At 37.5% G+C, this 19622-nt stretch overlaps 1 protein-coding gene across 4 annotated transcripts in view; it reads left to right on the top strand.

Moving 5' to 3' along the window:
* The first annotated feature begins 1323 nt into the window (after positions 1-1323).
* Positions 1324-19622, top strand: part of RRAGB (Ras related GTP binding B) — a 38740-nt gene continuing 20441 nt past the window's right edge. For 2 of the 4 annotated variants that reach the window (XM_041741960.1, XM_041741964.1), the window contains exons 1-6: positions 1324-1956; positions 2803-2836; positions 6005-6104; positions 10396-10479; positions 12343-12409; positions 16007-16229. In XM_041741960.1, coding sequence (XP_041597894.1) covers positions 1865-1956; positions 2803-2836; positions 6005-6104; positions 10396-10479; positions 12343-12409; positions 16007-16229 — 600 coding nt within the window. In that variant the 5' untranslated portion in view covers positions 1324-1864. The remainder of the gene's footprint in view (positions 1957-2802; positions 2837-6004; positions 6105-10395; positions 10480-12342; positions 12410-16006; positions 16230-19622) is intronic. The other 2 variants (XM_041741963.1, XM_041741962.1) reach the window with 2 other exon arrangements.

The raw sequence follows: 19622 nt of genomic DNA on the forward strand, positions 1-19622 counted from the left end.
TCATAGAAAGGAAAGAGGAGACTAGGGAGTGATAGGGCTAAGGAAGCTCTGATCAGAATAAAATAAATTTTTCTTAAGGCACGGCAGTTCTGATGAGAAGGGACCATATAGAACCACAACTGAGGAAATCTTTTTTTTTAAAGGCTTTCTTTTTCTAAGAATTTATTTATTCATTATATATATATATATATATATATATATATATATATATAGAGAGAGAGAGAGAGAGAGAGAGAGAGAGAGAGAGAGAGAGAAGTAGGCTCCAATCAGGGAGCCTGACATGGGACTCGATCCTGGGTCTCCAAGGATCAGGCCCTGGACCAAAGGTGGTGCTAAACCACTGAGCCACCTGGGCTGCCCTGCAACTGGGGAAATCTTGAATCAGATAGCATCTTGGTTCTATCCAGTTTCCCTTCCCTTCTTACTTTTCTTCCTCCCTCCCTCCCTTCCATCATTTTTTTCCTTTCCTTTCTTATTAAATAACATATATACATGATACATCTACCTACAGGTAGATAGATGATTGATGATAGAGTACAAAGGGACTTAAGATGAGAAGCATTAGTCCTCTCATTTCCTATCCCCTGCTCCTCTCCTGAAGCAACAACTTTGAATTTTTTTGGCCATTTTATTTGGAGGTCTCTATATCTATAGTATGTAAATACCTAACAATAGCCCTTCAGTTATCAATTCTAGACTTTAGTGTCTTCATGCTGTGATCTATGAGAATTTATTTACCTTACTTCCAGTTTTAAACAAGGGGGGAGATGAGTATGTGTCCTAAAATTCCCAACAAATCCCTGGCCCCAGCAATAACTTTCATTGTGTGCTTAGTATGTGGAAGAATACAGTTGTAATCACTTTGGATATATTAATTCATTTCATTACAAGTCTGGTTACAGGAACTAGTAATAAAAAACAGGAATACAAAGACTTAACAGGAAGACAAAAACAATGCTTGGCCTTCCTCACCAAAAAATGTTAAGGATAAAATAGCAGTTAAAAACCACCACCACCACGATGACCACCGCGCACACACACACACACACACACACACACATTCAGAGGCTAGCCTTTAAGTTCTGAAATTGAAAACTTCCCCTTTAATTCTGTGTGCCTGACAGGCTGGGCCAAGAAGGCCTATTAAGAAAGCGACTAAATACTGTTAGCTAGCTCCCCACCGGCTCAAGGCCTAGGGAGAGCTGGAAGCACATGACGGCGACTGACGGCACTCTATCTTTGCCCCGCACAGTCTCTATGGTATTCTTCCCAGTTCACCCGCCCCTTGGATAGCAGCAGTCACGTGACGGAGTCCGGGTTTACGGCAGGTGCCCACGTGATCCTGGCCTGCAGTCCGTGCCTGCGGTGAGGTACCTGGGATCCTGCAGGGCTGGCGGTTAGGTTGTAACTGCCGCTAACGGCGGACGCTCTCCGGCGACCAGGCTCGGTAACAATAAGCCGGCGGAAGCGTTTGGCTCTTGGTGCCTACCGTACGGGTCTGCTCTTTCTGCCACTTCCGCCGTCCCCACCTCTTTGCGGGGGAAGTCACCTTTGCGTTTTGGGCCTGAGGCCCAAACTCGACACGACCCCCCCCTTCCCACTCATCCCCCGTCTTTTCCTCTGAACCACCATATCATTTAGCCTTTGAGCTGGCCACATCGGCTCTGCCTTGAGGCCAAGTTCGAAGAGGTTAAGGTAACCGTGGGGAAAACAGTCCCCAGTGGACAAAGGCGGAGGCAAGAATAGAGCAGGCCTAGCGGCCACAGGCAATAAAAATAGGCGACTGAGGGTGTGAACAAGGAAAAGAAAAAGAAAGGAAAAGAGTACTGCGGTTTAGAAAGAACTGGAAAGGACTTGTTGCACGATGGAAGAATCTGACTCTGAGAGAAAAACGGAGAAAGAGAATCTGGGGCCAAGAATGGATCCTCCCATAGGGGAACCAGAAGGATCGCTTGGGTGGGTGAAGTTTATTATGTCAAACCTGAAAGGCGGTGGGTTCTAACTGAAGATAATATTGTGAATTAGAACACCCCACCTATGATAAATTGCTTTCATTTACCCTTAAGGTTGATTGATTTCATGTTTTTGGTGACAGGATAAACTGGCAAGAGGACTGGTTGGCGGTTAACTGGGTAGAAACAGCATTTGGGGTGGGCTTGATATCAGTCCTGAGGTTTTTTGGGGGGTATTCTATTTGAGAAGGTAGTTTTGAGTTCCTTTGAATTATCAGTATAGGAGATTTAACATCATGTTGAGGATAAGACTAGGGAAAAGGTTGGTATTTCTGGGGCAGAGAACAGTGGCTTGAAAAGTGCTTTTAGTGCCTTTTTGTACCTGAATTTGAGATTTGTATTGTGTATACCTTGTACCTGTAAGGAGTGCAATCTGACTTGGAAGGACAGCTGGCTAAACATACTTCCAGATTTTAAAAATAGGCTAACTTAAAAATAATAGAGGACAATCAAATAAGGTAATATTTTTTGGCTTATTAAAGCACTTGTATATGTTACTTTGATAAATTCTTTAGGATGGTTAAAAAAAATTGAATTGAATTTTTTCGCTCATTTATATTACTAGGCTAGTCTTCTTAGGAGTCATATCCTGAGTATTTTAATTAGGGGATAGGGAGATTGAACCCAGTTTTATAATTTAGGAAAACAAGAGCCACTTTAACTGAGTTCATACAGCTGTACTCAGCTGTTGTGCTAAACATGTTCTTTTGCACCTCCACATTTATTTATTTTTTAAATTCCAATCTAAGGCAATGGACCCTGGAAACTGTCTTTTGGTTTATATCTGCAGGTGGGTACTACCAAATACAGCCATGAAGAAAAAGGTAAGACATATTACGTACTCCAGATACATGAAAGTAAAGGTAAGAAGTTACAATTCAGGAAATATATTTGTGGTTTATATATACCATCTTTCCTGGACCATTGCAGGAATCCTCTATGTGTTCTCTTTGACTCTTGTCTTCATCTTTGCTATCAGATTTGATTTTTCTAATATTTAAATCTAATTGGGTCAGTCACATACTTAAGACCTTTTCATAACTTTACCAAAACCATAGAATAAAATTGAAATGATTCCATAGTATAGAATGCCCTCTAAAAATCTGTTCCTGAAAAAAAAAAATCTGTTCCTGACTAAACTGATCTGTGACCCCTGTACCACCCTATTATAGCCAAAGAGAATCTGCTTTTCTCCAAATTTACAAATTAATTTGCATTTTGTGCAAGCCATACACAAATACTACACTGCAGGCCTCTTCCTGCACATTTATGTAGAACCCAACTTAAGTGTTACCTATATAAGATCTTTGAGTTTTCCAGGTGGAATTGAGCATTCCTTCCCTTGTGCTCTTTTTTTTTAAAAGATTTTATTTATTTAATTGAGAGAGAGAGAGAGAGAGAGAGAGAACAAGCATGAGGAGAGGGAGGGGCAGAGGGAGAAGGAGAAGGGAGATTCCCCACTGAGCAGGGAGCCCTACATGGGGTTTGATCACCAGGACCCTGAGATCATGCCTGCACTGCCAGGCACCCCTCCCTTATGTTCTTATGGTACTGTGCCTTACCTTGGGGTTTAGGCAGAATCAATAAGGGCACAATTCTGGAGTAAATCTTTGTGGCTTTTAGTTTCTTTATTTGTAAAATGGAGATAATAATATTACCTATCTCATAGGGTTGTTATGAAGTTTAAATGAGTAAATGTGAAGCACTTAAGTACATTAGTGTTTAACGCAATTATCGTTGGTTACTCTTTCATAAGCAGTTGAAGATTTGTTAAATAAAAAAAACAGAAGAAATATGCCATATTTACCCTTAAATTCAGTTATATAACTTAATTTCCTAAAGGAATGTTCTTGATAATCCTATCTAAAAATGCTGTCAACAAGCATAGCTAAAAATACCAGAAATTGCTATGTGATTAAGAATAAAACAATTTTAAAAACATATTTTATTTATTTATTCATGAGATACACAGAGAGAGAGACAGAGAGGCAGGCAGAGGGAGAAGCAGGTTCCATGTAGGGAGCCTGACATGGGACTCAGTCCCGGGTCTCCAGGATCAGGCCTTGGGCTGAAGGTGGTGCTAAACCACTGAGCCACCCAGGCTGCCCAAGAATAAAACAATTTTTAATTACTTTGACTTGTCAGTAACATTTCCTTAGATAAAGTTATGTGTCTAAATGACTAGATTAAATTGACCCTGAGTAAAGTATTACTTTCATTAATATTCCCTGTATTCTAATTTGTAATTAGAACTTTAAAAAAAATCCTTGGGACTGAAGATACAACCTGTAACCCCTTCATTTGAAAAGCAAGGTAATTGGAACTATAGTCCATAAATGTTAAAGTTTGAAAAGGCTGAAAAGTCACCTCAACCAATTCCCTCCTAGTGTAAGAATCAACAGTATCTTTGATAGGTGTTTTCTGTTTTTATTAGGTGCTGATGTTGACGTGAAGGCTGTTTGCCTTCATAAGGCCACCTTTTCCATTGGACAGTTCTCATCGTTAAAAACTGGCTTGTTTTATATCTTTGTTTAGATAGCTTTCTTATTTTTTTGATGAACATATTTTTAACCATCTGTTATATGTTAGGCACTGGAGATAGAAAGGGGATTCTACCTGCCCTTCCAAGAACTCAGAGTCTTGTGAGAAGCAGACCAAAAAAAAAAAATCCCAGATAACTGCAGTGCATTATGGCCTTTGCAATGCTATGGGAGTGCCATGGGAGGAAAGAGGTGAGACACACCTAAGCCAACCTAGGGCATTGGGGTTAGAGAAGCTTCTTGGGGAGATGGTTACTGAACCAAGTCTTGAGGGATAAGTGGAGCTTAACTGAAGAAGAAAAAGGAATGGAAAGCTACTAGCAGAGAGTGCACCATGAAGCAAAGACAGAACTGGCTCCCTAGAGTTCTGGGAGCAGTAAGAAGGGTTATAAAGGGATTCAGTTCAGTATGGCTGGGCTCTATAAGTTCTAGGCCAGGAGCGTCAGGAGGTGAGGGCAGAGGAGTAGAAAAGCCAGATCAAGAAAGGTTTTATATGTAGTTTAAGGACTTGATCTTGTAGGCCATGGGAAACTTAAAAAGAAAAAAAAGAGGGCAGCCCAGGTGGCTCAGCGGTTTAGCGCTGCCTTCGGCCCAGGGCCTGATCCTGAAGACCTGGGATCGAGTCCCATGTAGGGCTCCCTGCATGGAGCCTGCTTCTCCCTCTGCCTGCGTCTCTGCCTCTCTCCCCCTCCCCACCGTGTGTGTGTGTGTGTGTGTGTGTGTGTGTGTCTCATGAATAAATAAGTAAAATCTTTAAAAAAGAAAAAGAAAAAAAGATTCAGAGTAGTTAATGAATAAAATCAGAGTAAGTAGAAGGGATGAGATTAAGGGCAGAAGTGGAAAGGTTGACCTTGAGTAGAGGGAAGAACTTTCAGTTATAATGAAATCCCCTGCCAGGTAGTTCAGTGCATGACACATTAGATTATGAGAGATCAGGGGATCCCTGGGTGGCGCAGCAGTTTAGCGCCTGCCTTTGGCCCAGGGCGTGATCCTGGAGACCCGGGATCGAGTCCCACATCGGGCTCCCGGAGCATGGAGCCTGCTTCTCCCTATGCCTATGTCTCTGCCTCTCTCTCTCTGTGTGACTATCATAAAAAAATAAAAAAAAAATTTTTAAAAAAGATTATGAGAGATCAGTATTCGATTTCCTCAAGTTGTTATTTCTCTAACATAGTTCTAAATATATGATAATGTGTAATGGTTAGCATAATAAATTCATGTGATTTTATTGCAAAGAATATGTGTGACCCATGACAGGTAAGTGCCTGGCTCCAGGAACTTTAGGTATCTCTGCATTTACCATTGGTCAGGGAACTAGTAGTTATAGGTATCGGCAACAGATTGTTGGTACTGTCACTTCAGTAAAACATCAAGTAAAAGAGAAATAGATCTCTTTAGATTTGATTTGCTCTAGATTTCTAACTTTGTTGTTTCTTCTTACTTTGTCCTTAGGTGCTGTTGATGGGTAAAAGTGGGTCTGGTAAGACCAGCATGAGATCTATTATCTTTGCAAATTATATTGCCAGAGACACACGTCGCCTTGGTGCAACAAGTAAGATGTTTTATCTTATTGTAAAATCAGGTGATCTTAACTATTAATAATGTACATAAAACACTTGATTGCAGTAACTTGGGGATGTAGAGGTTGAGAGATTTGTTTTGGAGCATGTTTTCCCTGTTTTTTTTTTTTTCATTTCAGAGGCGTGTGGCCAAATTCTGGTTATTACTGCTTGCTCTCTTGGGGAGGTTCTTTCTAGGTTGTTTACCAAATGGGGTACTCTTGTCCAACTTGTTTTTTTTATTCTGCTCTTTATTAAACAAACATAGGGACCCTTTTGTTTGCTTATTTGTTTTTTTGAGGGGGGTTGTTTTTAATTTATTATAGAAAGGGAAATTAATTGATAGTAACAAGCATAACAATAAAATCTAAGATTTTTTTAAAGCTATAGTTAGTTCTATTAAAAGGTAGATTCTGGGTCAGAGAGCTGTGGGTGGGAGGTTAACTTGATGTGTACTCTGCTGCTTCTCTTCCTAGATACACATAGATGTTGTCACTGGAGTTCCAGCTTTAACTTGAGAAATGTTTCATTGCACTTTATTGTTTGAATGTTAAATCTGGCTTCTTAATATGGGCTAACTGGGCTTACATAGCTGTGAGTCCAGTGGATCTATGCTTCTAGGAGACCTCTTCTGTCTATAGACTGTAATGCCATTTTGTTTTATAGCATCCAGGCATTTCTGGATTCTGCCATGGTCCTTGGCCTCTCAGTGATGAAAGCATTGCCCTACTGGCTTTTAAAGATTTCTGATTTGGTTTTCTAGCATCTTGAACACTTTTAGGGACAAGTCCCCCACTACTTCATAGGGTATCTCACTCTGGTTCCAAGAAAAACAAACATTTTAAAAACAACTTCTGCACTATACCCTGGATATAAAGAAGGAGACCTCATTTTGGTTCATAAAGTGCTTGGAGTATATACTCTTATAGTTGGGGCAGCTTTAATGGTTAGAAAGCTATTTCTTAGTTAGAACCCTGGATCTCTTTTCCTTTATCTCTGTTAGCTGGTCCACTTTCTGTTCCTTTGAGTCTCTACAAATATTTGAGTATGATTAATGTCTTGGTCTATCCTAGCCATCCTTGCTTCCCAAATCTTATCTTTCTTAATTTAAACATCTCCAGTTCCTCCCTTTATTCCTCATATGACATCATTTTGAAACATTTTAAAGACTTTGAATGTGTATTTTTCTAAAAGTGCTGAGACTTGAATAAAAGTGTGATATGGTCAGGGCAGAGTAAGACTATTATATCTCTTATTCTAGGCCTCACGCTGCTGTTAGCACAGTGTAGTCCCCTATGCTTTATTTTTTGGAGTGGCTTTAATTATTCTGAGTCATACTAAAAAAATTCCTTTTCACATACATTGTTATTAAGACATATAATTTTTCTGATTCTTGTGCAGCTAATATTTTGAATCTAAGAATAAATTCTTATCTCTGTTGAATTATTCAGTTTTGTTTTAGCATCTGTGTTCTATACCCACTGTTTGTTAGCTGTGAAGTCCAGGGAAACTCATTATTTCTCAGGGCCTTAGTTTCCTTATCTGTAGAAAAAGAGATTAGATCTGTTTTCATTTTATGTGCTTATTATCTCACCTGATATGTTAGCTATTCTTCCTAGCTTCGTGCATTTTGTACATTTGATAAGCATCTCATCTAGTTTTCATCTAAGTCATTCTTCAAAAATTTTGGTCAGGACAGCATCCTATGGCCTGTCATGCCTTGAGAGACTTCCTTCTAGAAAGTACCTGTCTAAACTTCTTTATATCTTGGTTTGCTAGATTTTAATTGTTTTTCTATTCTCCCAAGTTAAAAATCTGGATCTAATAGTCATATGGTTTTAGTAGATTAGAGGAAGCTTCTGTTTATTATATGCCTTTTTATTTACTTTAGTTGTTATATTAACTTCATTTTGATACATGACCTGGAAGTTGAGCTTACTCAACTAACAGGCGTTAGAGCTGGATTGTCGCTCTATGCTCCTGCTCTATCCATTGTGCCATAGCCACCATTCCTGGAGGATTTCTTTCTCTGTGTTTTAAATTTTGTACATTTTACTGAAGCAACAGTCAATTTTCTAGTCAATTTATATTTTTGGTTTTGGCTGATCAGCAGAGTTGATTTACTACCTTGAGTCTAGTAAATAGTTATGCAACCCAAATTTCAGAACTGTTCAAGCTACTTGAAATAGTTTTGAAGTAATCTAGCAGCATCATTAAAAAATTATGAACAGAATCTTGCAAATTATATGAACCCTATACATTTAAACAGTCCCATTTATTCAACAAGTGCTTTTCTGGACCGTCCTGTATGCCAGGCACTGAGTAGGATGGGGCTTTTGTCTTAAATGGGACTTTTATTGATATACTTTGTTAACAATTACTGTATTTCCTTAAAAGTAGTAAAAGTGTGCTTTAAAATATGTTGGATTTATTGCTTTAATGTATCATTAGCTAATCTGGGTTCTACTGCTAAATTTATAGACTATTTGAAAATACATATAGTGCATTGATTTTTACTTACTGTTCCTTCTAATGCAGTTGCTGATTTTCTTTAAAATTAGCAAAAAGAGTACTTCTAAAATATATTACCTTTAATGTTTTAGTGTTTTTCTAGTTGTCATTGCTGAAAAAAAATCCAATTATATTTTGTTAAACTTAGAGCCTACTGTGTTTTAAAATTTGAGGTAAGGGTACAAAATGATGATACAATTAATTTATTAGTGGGCTATTAAAATCTGTTTGTTGGAATAGTAAACTTGTCAATAAAAATGTGATTATGAAGTATTTTAGTCACAAACACTGTTGACAGCTCCCAGATTTCCTACCTTCTCAAAATTCTCTGTTCCCTTGGCTTTTATTTAATGCTTTATCACTCTGGTTTTCTTCCTTTATCTTTAACCATTTCTACCCCTTTAAAAAATATTTTCTTCTTTCTGCTCCATAAGTGTATGTGATTTCCTAGAGCTCTGTTCTAGTTCTTTTCAGTTGCTCTTTTGACAGCAGGACAGGAAGATTAGGAGAGCCAGAGGGCCATACAGGAGACATGAGACTAAAAAGGAAGACAGAGCATGGTGGTTAGATCATAGAATGCCTTATAAACTAAGTCAAGTAGTTTGAACTTTATGGGTAGCAGTCCATAAGGAATTTTAAATGGAAAAGTGACATGTCAGATTTTATTATTTTTAATTTTCAATTTTAATTACAAAAGTAAAACTTGTGAAAAATTCAGATATTGCAGAAGTGTAGAAAATCTGCTCCTTCCCTCATTCTCAGTCCTGCTTCCTGGGGACAACCACCATTAGTAGTTTGAGAGTGTCCTTCTGGCCTTTTTTTCAGGGTGTATACATATATGAATATGCACAGAGACTTTTTTTCTTTTTAAAGAATAATGGAGTAAAATCTTCATTTTGGAGAGATGATTATATCTAATATTGAGGATAGATTGGAGGGAGGCAAGGATAGAAACAAGTTGACAAGTTATAAAACTATTTTAGTAGACTAGGTAAGAGATGATGGGATCTTAACTTGAGTTAGGATAGTGGTAGTGAGTATATTCAGAAGCAAATGCATTTGGGTATTTAAGAGATAGTGTCAGTAGGACTTGTTGATAGGTTTGCATGGAATAGTGGAGGAAAGAGTAGACTCAAGTATCAAAATAAGGTTTTGGCTAAGGCAACTGGTTAAATTCACTGAGATGGAGAAGACTAAAGAATAGACTTTGTAGGAAAAATGGGGAGATGAGTTATATGTGGATGCACTGAGTTTGGGGTACTTATGCATTATTCAAGTGAAGATGTTCAATATATGTTTCAGAAAGGCAGAGAGACATCTGTGTTAAACATCTGATAAACATTTATGAGTTATCAGTATCCAAATGGTAAATAAAATAACATGAATAGATTATCTTACCTGGGGGAAAAGTATAGAGAAAAGTAGGTAGCCAAAGGTGAAATCCTGAAGAGCACCAACATTTAAGGGACAGAAAGAAGAATAGGAGGATATACCAGAGAGGTTATAGGTATGATATCAGAGGCCAAGAGAAGAGAATTTTTTGAGAAGAGAGTAGTCAACAGTGTCATGCTGCAGAAAGTAAGACAAGGACCAGAATGTCCACTGGATTTGGTAATGGGCCATTGGTCATTTGATGAGAACAATTTCTTTGATATGGGAGTAGAAACCAGATTTCTATCCCATGTGCTTCATATCTAAACAGTCACTGAATCCTGTCACTTTTGTTATTGTCTTTCCCTTTCTCAGTAGTACTTCTTTCCATTTTTTTTTTAGTACTAGACCGTTTACATAGTCTTCAAATTAATAGCAGTTTCAGCACCTACTCTCTCGTAGACTCTGTTGGAAATACAAAGACATGTAAGATATGATTCCTTTTCCAAGGAGGGGGAAGTAAGGGGAGAAGGGAAGTAGTTTGAGCACCTACTACGTGCCAGGCACTTTAAGTATAATAACGCCTTCAATCCTCACAACAATCCTGTGAGGTCAATAGCATGTCTTCCACCTTTTGTAATAGAGAAGGAAGCTAATACTCGAGGTTAAGTGACTTGCCCAAGGTCACAGAGAGAGGTACAGCTGGTATTCAAACTAAGAACTGTTTGACTCCAATGCCCATGTTTTTTTTTTAATGCCCATGTTTTAATGCTTTGCTGCTTATGATCTAGGTTATAAGAAGATAAAATTGCACAAAAGTTAGATAGCAGTCAATTTAAGCAATAGATTCAAGATAGTAATAGAAGAAACCCCACTGTATGATTGTTGCAATAAATTGTAAAAATGATAATTGCTAGACTTTAAGAAATTTTCAGGATAAGAACTTTCATTATTCCTCCTTGTGATTTTTGGTGCCTGGCAGAGAGTAGATGCTTAATAAATGTTTGAATGAATTCAGAGGGAGTGATGACGGTAAGTGGGGGTGGCCAGGTAGGGCTTTTAGAGGCAGTGAATTTACACTGGGTCTTAATAGATGAATATAACTTCAAAAGAAAGGTGGGGAGGATTTTCTAGGCAGATGAACAGAGTAGGCAAAGTATAGAGTGGGGAGGGAAGTGTAAGGCAGAGGTCGCAAACAGGCAGTCTATAAACTGGATAAGGCCTCCAGATATGTTTTGTTTGGCCTGTACAATGTTTTAGAAAAATTGGAATTAATTATTAACATGTAAAAGTTTCTCTAAAAATCTGGCTTCCCACTACTATTCCCACATTCCTGCCTGACAAATAAGCTAGAATTACTCATTGCCACCCACTCTATCATCCTCTCGGATGGATGTTTACTTTCTGTACATGGTCATCTTTGCTTTTGCAAATTTACTGGCCTGGCCCGTATTAGCAAGTTTGCGACCCCTGATGTAAGGTATATTGGGTGTTGGGGAGGTAGTGGGGTTGGGGAGGACTATGAATAAACCAAATTGGACTGGAACAAAAGTCTTTATTCATGTGACTCACTGGGGAATATAAGGGTAGATTGGAAGCCAAATTTGAAGGACCTTGAATGCCCCCCTCTAGGCATGGAGGAACCACTGAAAGATTTTTGAATGGGGAGTGACATGTTCAAAGTAGTGCTAAGAAGATGAATCTGACAGTAGCCTGTAGGATGAAGTAAAGTGGGTAAGGCTTCCTGGTGGGAGGTAATTATGGAGCTATTATAGTTGTGTAGGCTTAAGAAGTAAAGGCCTTCCTTATTGTTAGTGGCATGTTGTAAAACAAGTGGATCGAGAAATTACAAAGGAATAGCAATGAATGTGAACACAGAGTCAAAAATAACCACTTCTCCTGAAATGGGACAATGATAGGGTCATTAACTGAAATAAGGAAACCAGTAGAGGGAACAAGTTAGGTTATGTTTTATGCTTGTTTTGTATTTGGTGTTTGTTGTCATATTTTAAATTTTTGTGGAGGGTGTTGGCAGTTTAGTAAAGAGCTATTACATGGTATATGTCTCTGTCTTACATGTTGAAATTTTAACATCAATATTATAATTGGAGATTGTTTCTGCTCTAAGCACTAAACTAAAAAGTAAAATGACTTACATTGAGAGCCAGTTCTATAGCTCAGAGTAGTTTAGGTGCCCACCTGTTACTAAACTGAAAGTCACCTCCTTGTTGTAGCTTTGAGCATTTCACTCCACTTTGGTCCTTCTAAATTCCATGGGTTAGTTCTTTGCTTATTTTGAAATTCACCTTACATGTTACAATTACTAGATTTGTCATATTTGTCTTCCAGTTGATGTAGAACATTCTCATGTTCGATTTCTGGGAAACCTGGTATTGAACCTGTGGGACTGTGGTGGGTAAGTACTATCTGCTTGTTTGTGGGGCCAGTGGCGGTAACCATGGCATCTAGTATAATCAGCATGGAAAATACATTACAGTAGCTATCATTTGTAATAGATACATTAGATACATTTGATAGAAATTGCTTCAGAATTGGCACTTGGTTAAATAAAGATCTCTGACTTTTATGTAATTGTGAAAATGCCTACTCTGACATATTTCATCAGTACTAACACAAGCTGTGTCTAGGTATCTGTAGTATGGGAAAGATTATCTCCCTCTTTTGCAGGTGAAGAAATTAGGTTTTTTTTATCTCAAGTGGCATAACACCAATATTGAGCTCTTAGCCATCATACCATATCACCTCATTCTTTATTATTTCAATCTCCAGGCAATCTAAGCACTGTGGATCAGCCCTAACCATATATTCTCTAGCTGAGTTACCAACTGTTGGAGGGATAGGAAACAGTTTTTTCTTTCATGGCTGAGGTAGTTCTAGAGTATTCCATCACAAATGCACATTCACTGTATGTAGGTATTGCTCCTTACCCTATGGCTATTTGTGTCTCCATGCTGCAGCAACAGTGTGTAGTGCATGGTGGTTAGGACCCTCGACTCTGGAGTTAGATTGGGATTTGTAGCACAGCTCTGTTAGCTGTGTTATCTTATATAGATCATTTAAACTCTCTGAGCCAGTTTCTTCATCTATACAATAGGGATAATGATGGTACTAAATGATAGGGTTGTTTTGATGATTAAGTAAGATGACATATAGATGCATAGCAAAGTTCCTCACAAAATTTATTGTTAGCTCAGTGTTTACTAGCTCCTAGCATAGAACCAAACATGGAACAAGGGCTCAATGAGTTATTTGTTGAAAGAATAATGAAATAGCCAAATATTCTAGAAGAAAATGACCCATTATTGCTAGCAGATGGGTCACTTGATGCTCTAGCAGCTCTCTATACAAAACCTTCCTCCTTATCATTCTTCTAATTCTGTAATCTCTTTCAAGAGATTAGTCCCAGTTTCTTGGTTTTAGGCCCTAAGATATTATCATTAAGTTTGCAGGTAAGGCAGCTGAGTACAGTGATACTAAGAATTCCCAAAGGTCACACAGCTAATTAATAGCAAAGTACAAGACTAAAAGCTAGGTTCATGATTTCTCTTTTTCATGACAAAACTACTTTTTAAAAATTTATGTTTTTAATTCCAGTATAGTTAATATACAGTATTATATTAATTTCAGGTGTACAATATAGTGATTCAACAATTCCATACAATACCTGGTGCTTATCATGATAAGTGCACTCCTTAATCCTCATCACCTATATCACCTATCCCCTCCCCTCCACTAACCATCAGTTTGTTTTCAAGAGTCTATTTGTTGGTTTGTCTCTCTGTATCTCTCTCTCTCTTTTTCCTCTGCTCATTTGTTTAATTTCTTCAATTTCAACAAAAGTAATTTTTTTGCTGGGTTCTTGGTAATTGAGAACTTCTGGGAAGCAGCACACAGCCTAGGGATCAAAGAACAAAACTGCTAAAAAGCTATCTTGAAGTCATTTCCATATAGTTTAGAGTAGTATTGACTAATTATTTATTCAATAAATATTCACTGAGCACCTACTACCCTATGGAAGACTCTTTGCTTAAAGCTAGGAAACAGTGGTGGACAGTAACAGACATGGAACTTACACTTTAGGGAAATGAATTCCATTCATTAAAAACTCACAAACACATGTAACATCACACTTGTGGTTAAGTGTTAAAAATAACAACAATGTAATGGTATTAAAGCCTGTGGTGACTGGATTTGCTCAAGATAGAGACATTAGAGGGATGCCTGGGTGGCTCAGTGGTTGAGCCTTTGAGTCAGGGCGTGATCCCAGAGTCCCGGGATCAGGTCCCATATTGGGCTTCTTGCACGGAGCCTGCTTCTCCTGTCTCTCCCTCTCTCTGTCTCTTGTGAATAAGTAAAATCTTTTTTTTTTTTAAAAAAAGAAAGGTTGGAAATGGTTTCTGTGAGGAAATATGGATTGAATGGACCTCTAAAGGGACAAGTAGGAGTTAATTAGATGTAGGTATAGGGGAATAGCATGTGAAACAGAGTAAATCGCATATATAAATGCCCCCTTAGTGGATATACTACAGGCCAGTGGAACTGAGAGAGGTCAAAGTGTATTTGGAACACAAGGAGAGGGTCAAAGGGTGGTGCAAGGTGTGGCTCAAGAACTAAGAAGGTGAGTAGTGAAAGGGACCATAAGGGAAGTGGGAAAACTGAGTGGCAAAAAATTAGGACAAACCGTGAGAGATTCCTTTTTTAAAAAAATTTATTATTTAAAATAAATTTATTATTTATTTTTTATTGGTGTTCAATTTGCCAACATACAGAATAACATCCAGTGCTCATCCCGTCAAGTGCCCCCCTCAGTGCCCGTCACCCATTCACCCCCACGCCCCGCCCTCCTCCCCTTCCACCACCCCTAGTTCGTTTCCCAGAGTTAGGAGTCTTTATGTTCTGTCTCCCTTTCTGATATTTCCTACCCATTTCTTCTTCCTTCCCTTCTATTCCCTTTCACTATTATTTATATTCCCCAAATGAATGAGAACATATAATGTTTGTCCTTCTCCAACTGACTTATTTCACTCAGCATAATACCCTCCAGTTCCAACCACGTTGAAGCAAATGGTGGGTATTTGTCATTTCTAATGCCTGAGTAATATTCCATTGTATACATAAACCACATCTTCTTTATCCATTCATCTTTCGATGGACACCGAGGCTCCTTCCACAGTTTGGCTATTGTGGACATTGCTGCTAGAAACATCGGGGTGCAGGTGTCCCAGTGTTTCTTTTTTTTTTTTTAATTTTTTTTTTTATTTATTTATGATAGTCACAGAGAGAGAGAGAGGCAGAGACACAGGCGGAGGGAGAAGCAGGCTCCATGCACCGGGAGCCTGATGTGGGATTCGATCCCGGGTCTCCAGGATCGCGCCCTGGGCCAAAGGCAGGCGCCAAACCGCTGCGCCACCCAGGGATCCCTGTCCCAGTGTTTCATTGCATCTGTATCTTTGGGGTAAATCCCCAACAGTGCAATTGCTGGGTCGTAGGGCAGGTCTATTTTTAACTCTTTGAGGAACCTCCACACAGTTTTCCAGAGTGTCTGCACCATTTCACATTCCCACCAACAGTGTAAGAGTGTTCCCTTTTCTCCGCATCCTCTCCATTATTTGTGGTTTCCTGCCTTGTTAATTTTCCCCATTCTCACTGGTGTGAGGTGGTATCTCATTGTGGTTTGGGAAATAAAGGGTTGTTGCAGAAGGGGAGGTGGACGGGGACATAGGGTAACTGGATGACAGGCATTAAAGAGGGCACATGATGAGATGAGCATTGGTTGTTACACTATATCTTGGCAAATTGAATTTAAATAAAAGAAAGAGGGACAAAAACACAGAACTAAGAAGGTGAAGCTGTACCAGTTTACTATTATTTGCCTATTAATTTGAAGCTTTAAGATTATCTTTCACATTGATAAAACCAACAAAACTAAATTGTAAGTAGGAGTGACTAAACTGAGGACTTGTTTATTACCTAGATGTTTTTTTCCTACTAGACAGGATACCTTCATGGAAAATTATTTCACTAGCCAACGAGACAACATCTTCCGAAATGTGGAAGTTCTGATATATGTGTTTGATGTGGAAAGCCGTGAACTGGAAAAGGATATGCACTATTACCAATCATGCCTAGAGGCCATTCTGCAGAATTCTCCAGATGCCAAAATCTTTTGCTTGGTACACAAAATGGATCTGGTACAGGAGGACCAACGGGACCTGGTAAGAAACATAAAGGATGCTGCATGAAATGGTTGACTTGCTTTCTGAATTTCTTTTGTAGAGATATAGGTAAATAGTATGATTATTTTCAGGAAGAATAAATCTCAGCATAAGTAAAGTTCTGTCATGTTTTTAAAAATACTCATAAATTTTCCATCATAAGAGTAATATACCCATTTGGCAAATATTTTTCAGATTTAGGTAAGGAACTTGTCAATGTGATATCATTAAGCATTTTTTATGTTTTTTATTTGAGTAAAATTAACATATAATGTTCTATTTCAGATGTACTGTATAATGAATGATTCACCAGTTCTTTATAGTTCTTACTGCTTACCAAGATAAGTGTTTTCTTAATCCCCTTTATCTATTTCATCCATTTCTCCATCCCTCCTCTGTGTCACCAGGAGTTTGTTCCTGTATTTAAGAGTCTGTTTTCTTGTTTGTCTCTCTTTTTTTTTTTCTGTGTATTGCTTTGTTTTGTTTCTTAAATTCCACAAGCTAGTGAAGTCATATGGTTTATATATTTCTCTGACTTATTTCACTTAGCATTATACTCTCTAGGTTGATCCATGTTCTTGAAAATGGCAAAATCTTATTCCTTTTTATGGCTGAATAATACTGCATGTGTGTATGTGTGTATATAACATATCTTCTTTATCCATTCATCTATGGATGCACACTTGGGTTGCATCTATATCTTGGCTGTTATAAATAATGCTGCAATATAGGGACCCATATATCTTTTTGTATTTGTATTTTTCTTTTCTTTGTGTAAATACCCAGTAGTGGAATTACTGGATCCTGTGGTAAATCTATCTTTAATATTTTCAGGAACCTCCATACTGTTTTCCACAGTGGCTGCACAAATATGCATTCCCACCAGTATACCTTTTTCTTCACATCCTCATCAACACTTGTTATTTTTTGTTTTTTTAGTTTAGCCATTCTGAGAGTTTAGCTTAGCTGTTCTGAGAGGTGTAAAGAGGTACCATGTTCTCGTTTTATTTTATACTTCCTTGATGGTTAGTGATGCTGAACATCTTTTTGCATGTGTTTCCATCAGTATGTCTGTCTTCTTTGGAAAAATGTCTATTCAGATCCTCTACCCATTCCTTAAATTAGATTATTTGTTTTTTGGGGGGCTTGAATTGTTTAAATTCTTTATATATTTTAGATACTAACTCTATTAGATATATCATTTGCAAATATTTTCTTCCATTTGGTAGGTTGCCTTTTTGTTTTGTTGATAGTTTCCTGTACTATGCAAAAGCTTTTTATTTTTGTGTAATCCCAATAATTTGATTTTGCCTTTGTGTCTCTTGCCAGAACAAACTTATCTAGAAAAATGTTTCTATGGCCAATATCAAAGAAATCACTGCCTCTGTTTTTTTTTTTTTAGGAATTTTATGATTTCAGGTCTCACATTTAGGTCTTTAATCCATTTTGAGTTCATTTTTGTGTATCATGGAAGAAGGTGGTTCAGTTTCATTGTTTCATATGTTGCTGCCCAATTTTCCCAACAACATTTGTTGAAGAAACTATTTTCTATTGTATATTGTTGCCTCTGTTATGGTACATTAATTGATCATATAAACATGGGTGTATTTGTGCTGTATTCTGTTCCATGGATCTGTGTGTCTGTTTTTGTGCCAGTACCGTACTGTTTGGATTACTATAACTTTGTAATGTATATTGAAATCTGGGATTCTGATACCTCTGGTTTTCTTCTTCTTCAATATTGCTTGGACTATTTGGGGTCTTCTGTGGTTCCATATAAATTTTAGGATTATTTTTTCTAGTTTTGTTAAAAATCCTGTTGGTATTTTGATAGGATTGCATTAAATCTGTAGATTGCGTTAGGTAATTTGGACATTTCAACAATATTTGTTCTTCCAATTCATGAGCGTGGAATATCTCTTCCATTTGTTAGTGTCATCTTCAGTTTCCTTCTTCAATGTGTTACAGTTTTCAGAGTACAGGTTTTTCACCTCCTTGGTTAAGTTTACTCCTATGAATTTTATTATTTTTTGGTGCAAATATAAATGGGATTTCTTTTTTCTTTCTTCTTTTTTTCTTAATTTCTCCTTCTTCATTATTATTATTATATAAAAATGCAATAGATTTCTGTATATTAATTTTGTATCTTGAAACTTAACTGAATTTATTTATCAGTTCTAGTAGTTTTTTGTGGATTCTTTTGGATTTCGCTATGTAGTTTCATGTCATCAATAGTGAAAGTCTTACTTCTTCCTTACCGATATGGATGCCTTTTATTTCTTTTTCTTGTTTGATTGCTCTGCCTAGGACTTCCAATACTACATTGAATAAAAGTAGGAGAGTGGACATCCTTGTCTTGTTCCTGATCATAGAGGGAAGTTCTCAGTTTTGCAACATTGAGAATGATGTTAGCTTTGAGTATTTCATGTATGGCCTTTATTATGTTGAAGTGTGTTTCCTCTCAACCTACTCCATTGAGAGTTTTTATCATGAATCGATACTATATTTTGTCAGATGCTTTGACTGCAACTATTGAAATGATCATATAGTTCTTCTCCTTTCTCTTACTAATGTGATATGTCACATTGATTTGCAAATATTAAACCACCCTTGCATCCCAGAAATGAATGCCACTTGATTATGGTGAATGATGTATTACATTACATTACATTTTTAATGTATTGTTAGATTCAGTTTGTTAATATTTTATTTGAGGATTTTTGCATCTGTGTTCATCAGTGATTTTGCCTGTAGTTTTCTTTTCTGTAACTTTTTTTTTAAGATTTTATTTATTCACAAGAGAGGCAGAGACATTGGCTGAGAGAGAAGCAGGCTCCCTGAGGGGAGCCCGATGCAGGACTCCATTGCAGGACCCCAGGATCATGCCCTGAGCCAAAGGCAGGTGCTTAAACCACTGAGCCACTCAGGTGTCCCTTTTCTGTAGTGTTTTTATGTGGTTTTGGTATCAAGGAAATGCTGGTCTCATAAAATGAATTTGGGAGTGTTCCTTCCCCATCTATTTTTTTTAATAGTTTGAGAAGAATAGATATTAACTCTTCTTTAAATGTTTGGTAGAATTCAACTGTGAAACATCTCATCCTGCACTTTTTTGTTATTGGGATTTTAATTGATTACAGATTCACTTGCGTTGCTAGTAATTGGTCTGTTCATATTTTCCATTTCTTCCTCACTGCGTTTTGTGAAATTACATGTTTTTTGGAATTTATCCATTTCTTCTAGGTTGTTCAGTTTGTTTGCCTGTAAGTTCTTATAGTAGTGTCTTATAATCACTTATATTTCTGTGATGTTGATTTTATTTCTTCTCTTTCATTAGTGGTTTTATTTATTTGATTCCTGTTTTTTTTTTTTCTGGATAAGTCTGGCTTAAAAAAG

This window comes from Vulpes lagopus, chromosome X, assembly GCF_018345385.1.
Source record: "Vulpes lagopus strain Blue_001 chromosome X, ASM1834538v1, whole genome shotgun sequence".
Taxonomy (NCBI): domain Eukaryota; kingdom Metazoa; phylum Chordata; class Mammalia; order Carnivora; family Canidae; genus Vulpes; species Vulpes lagopus.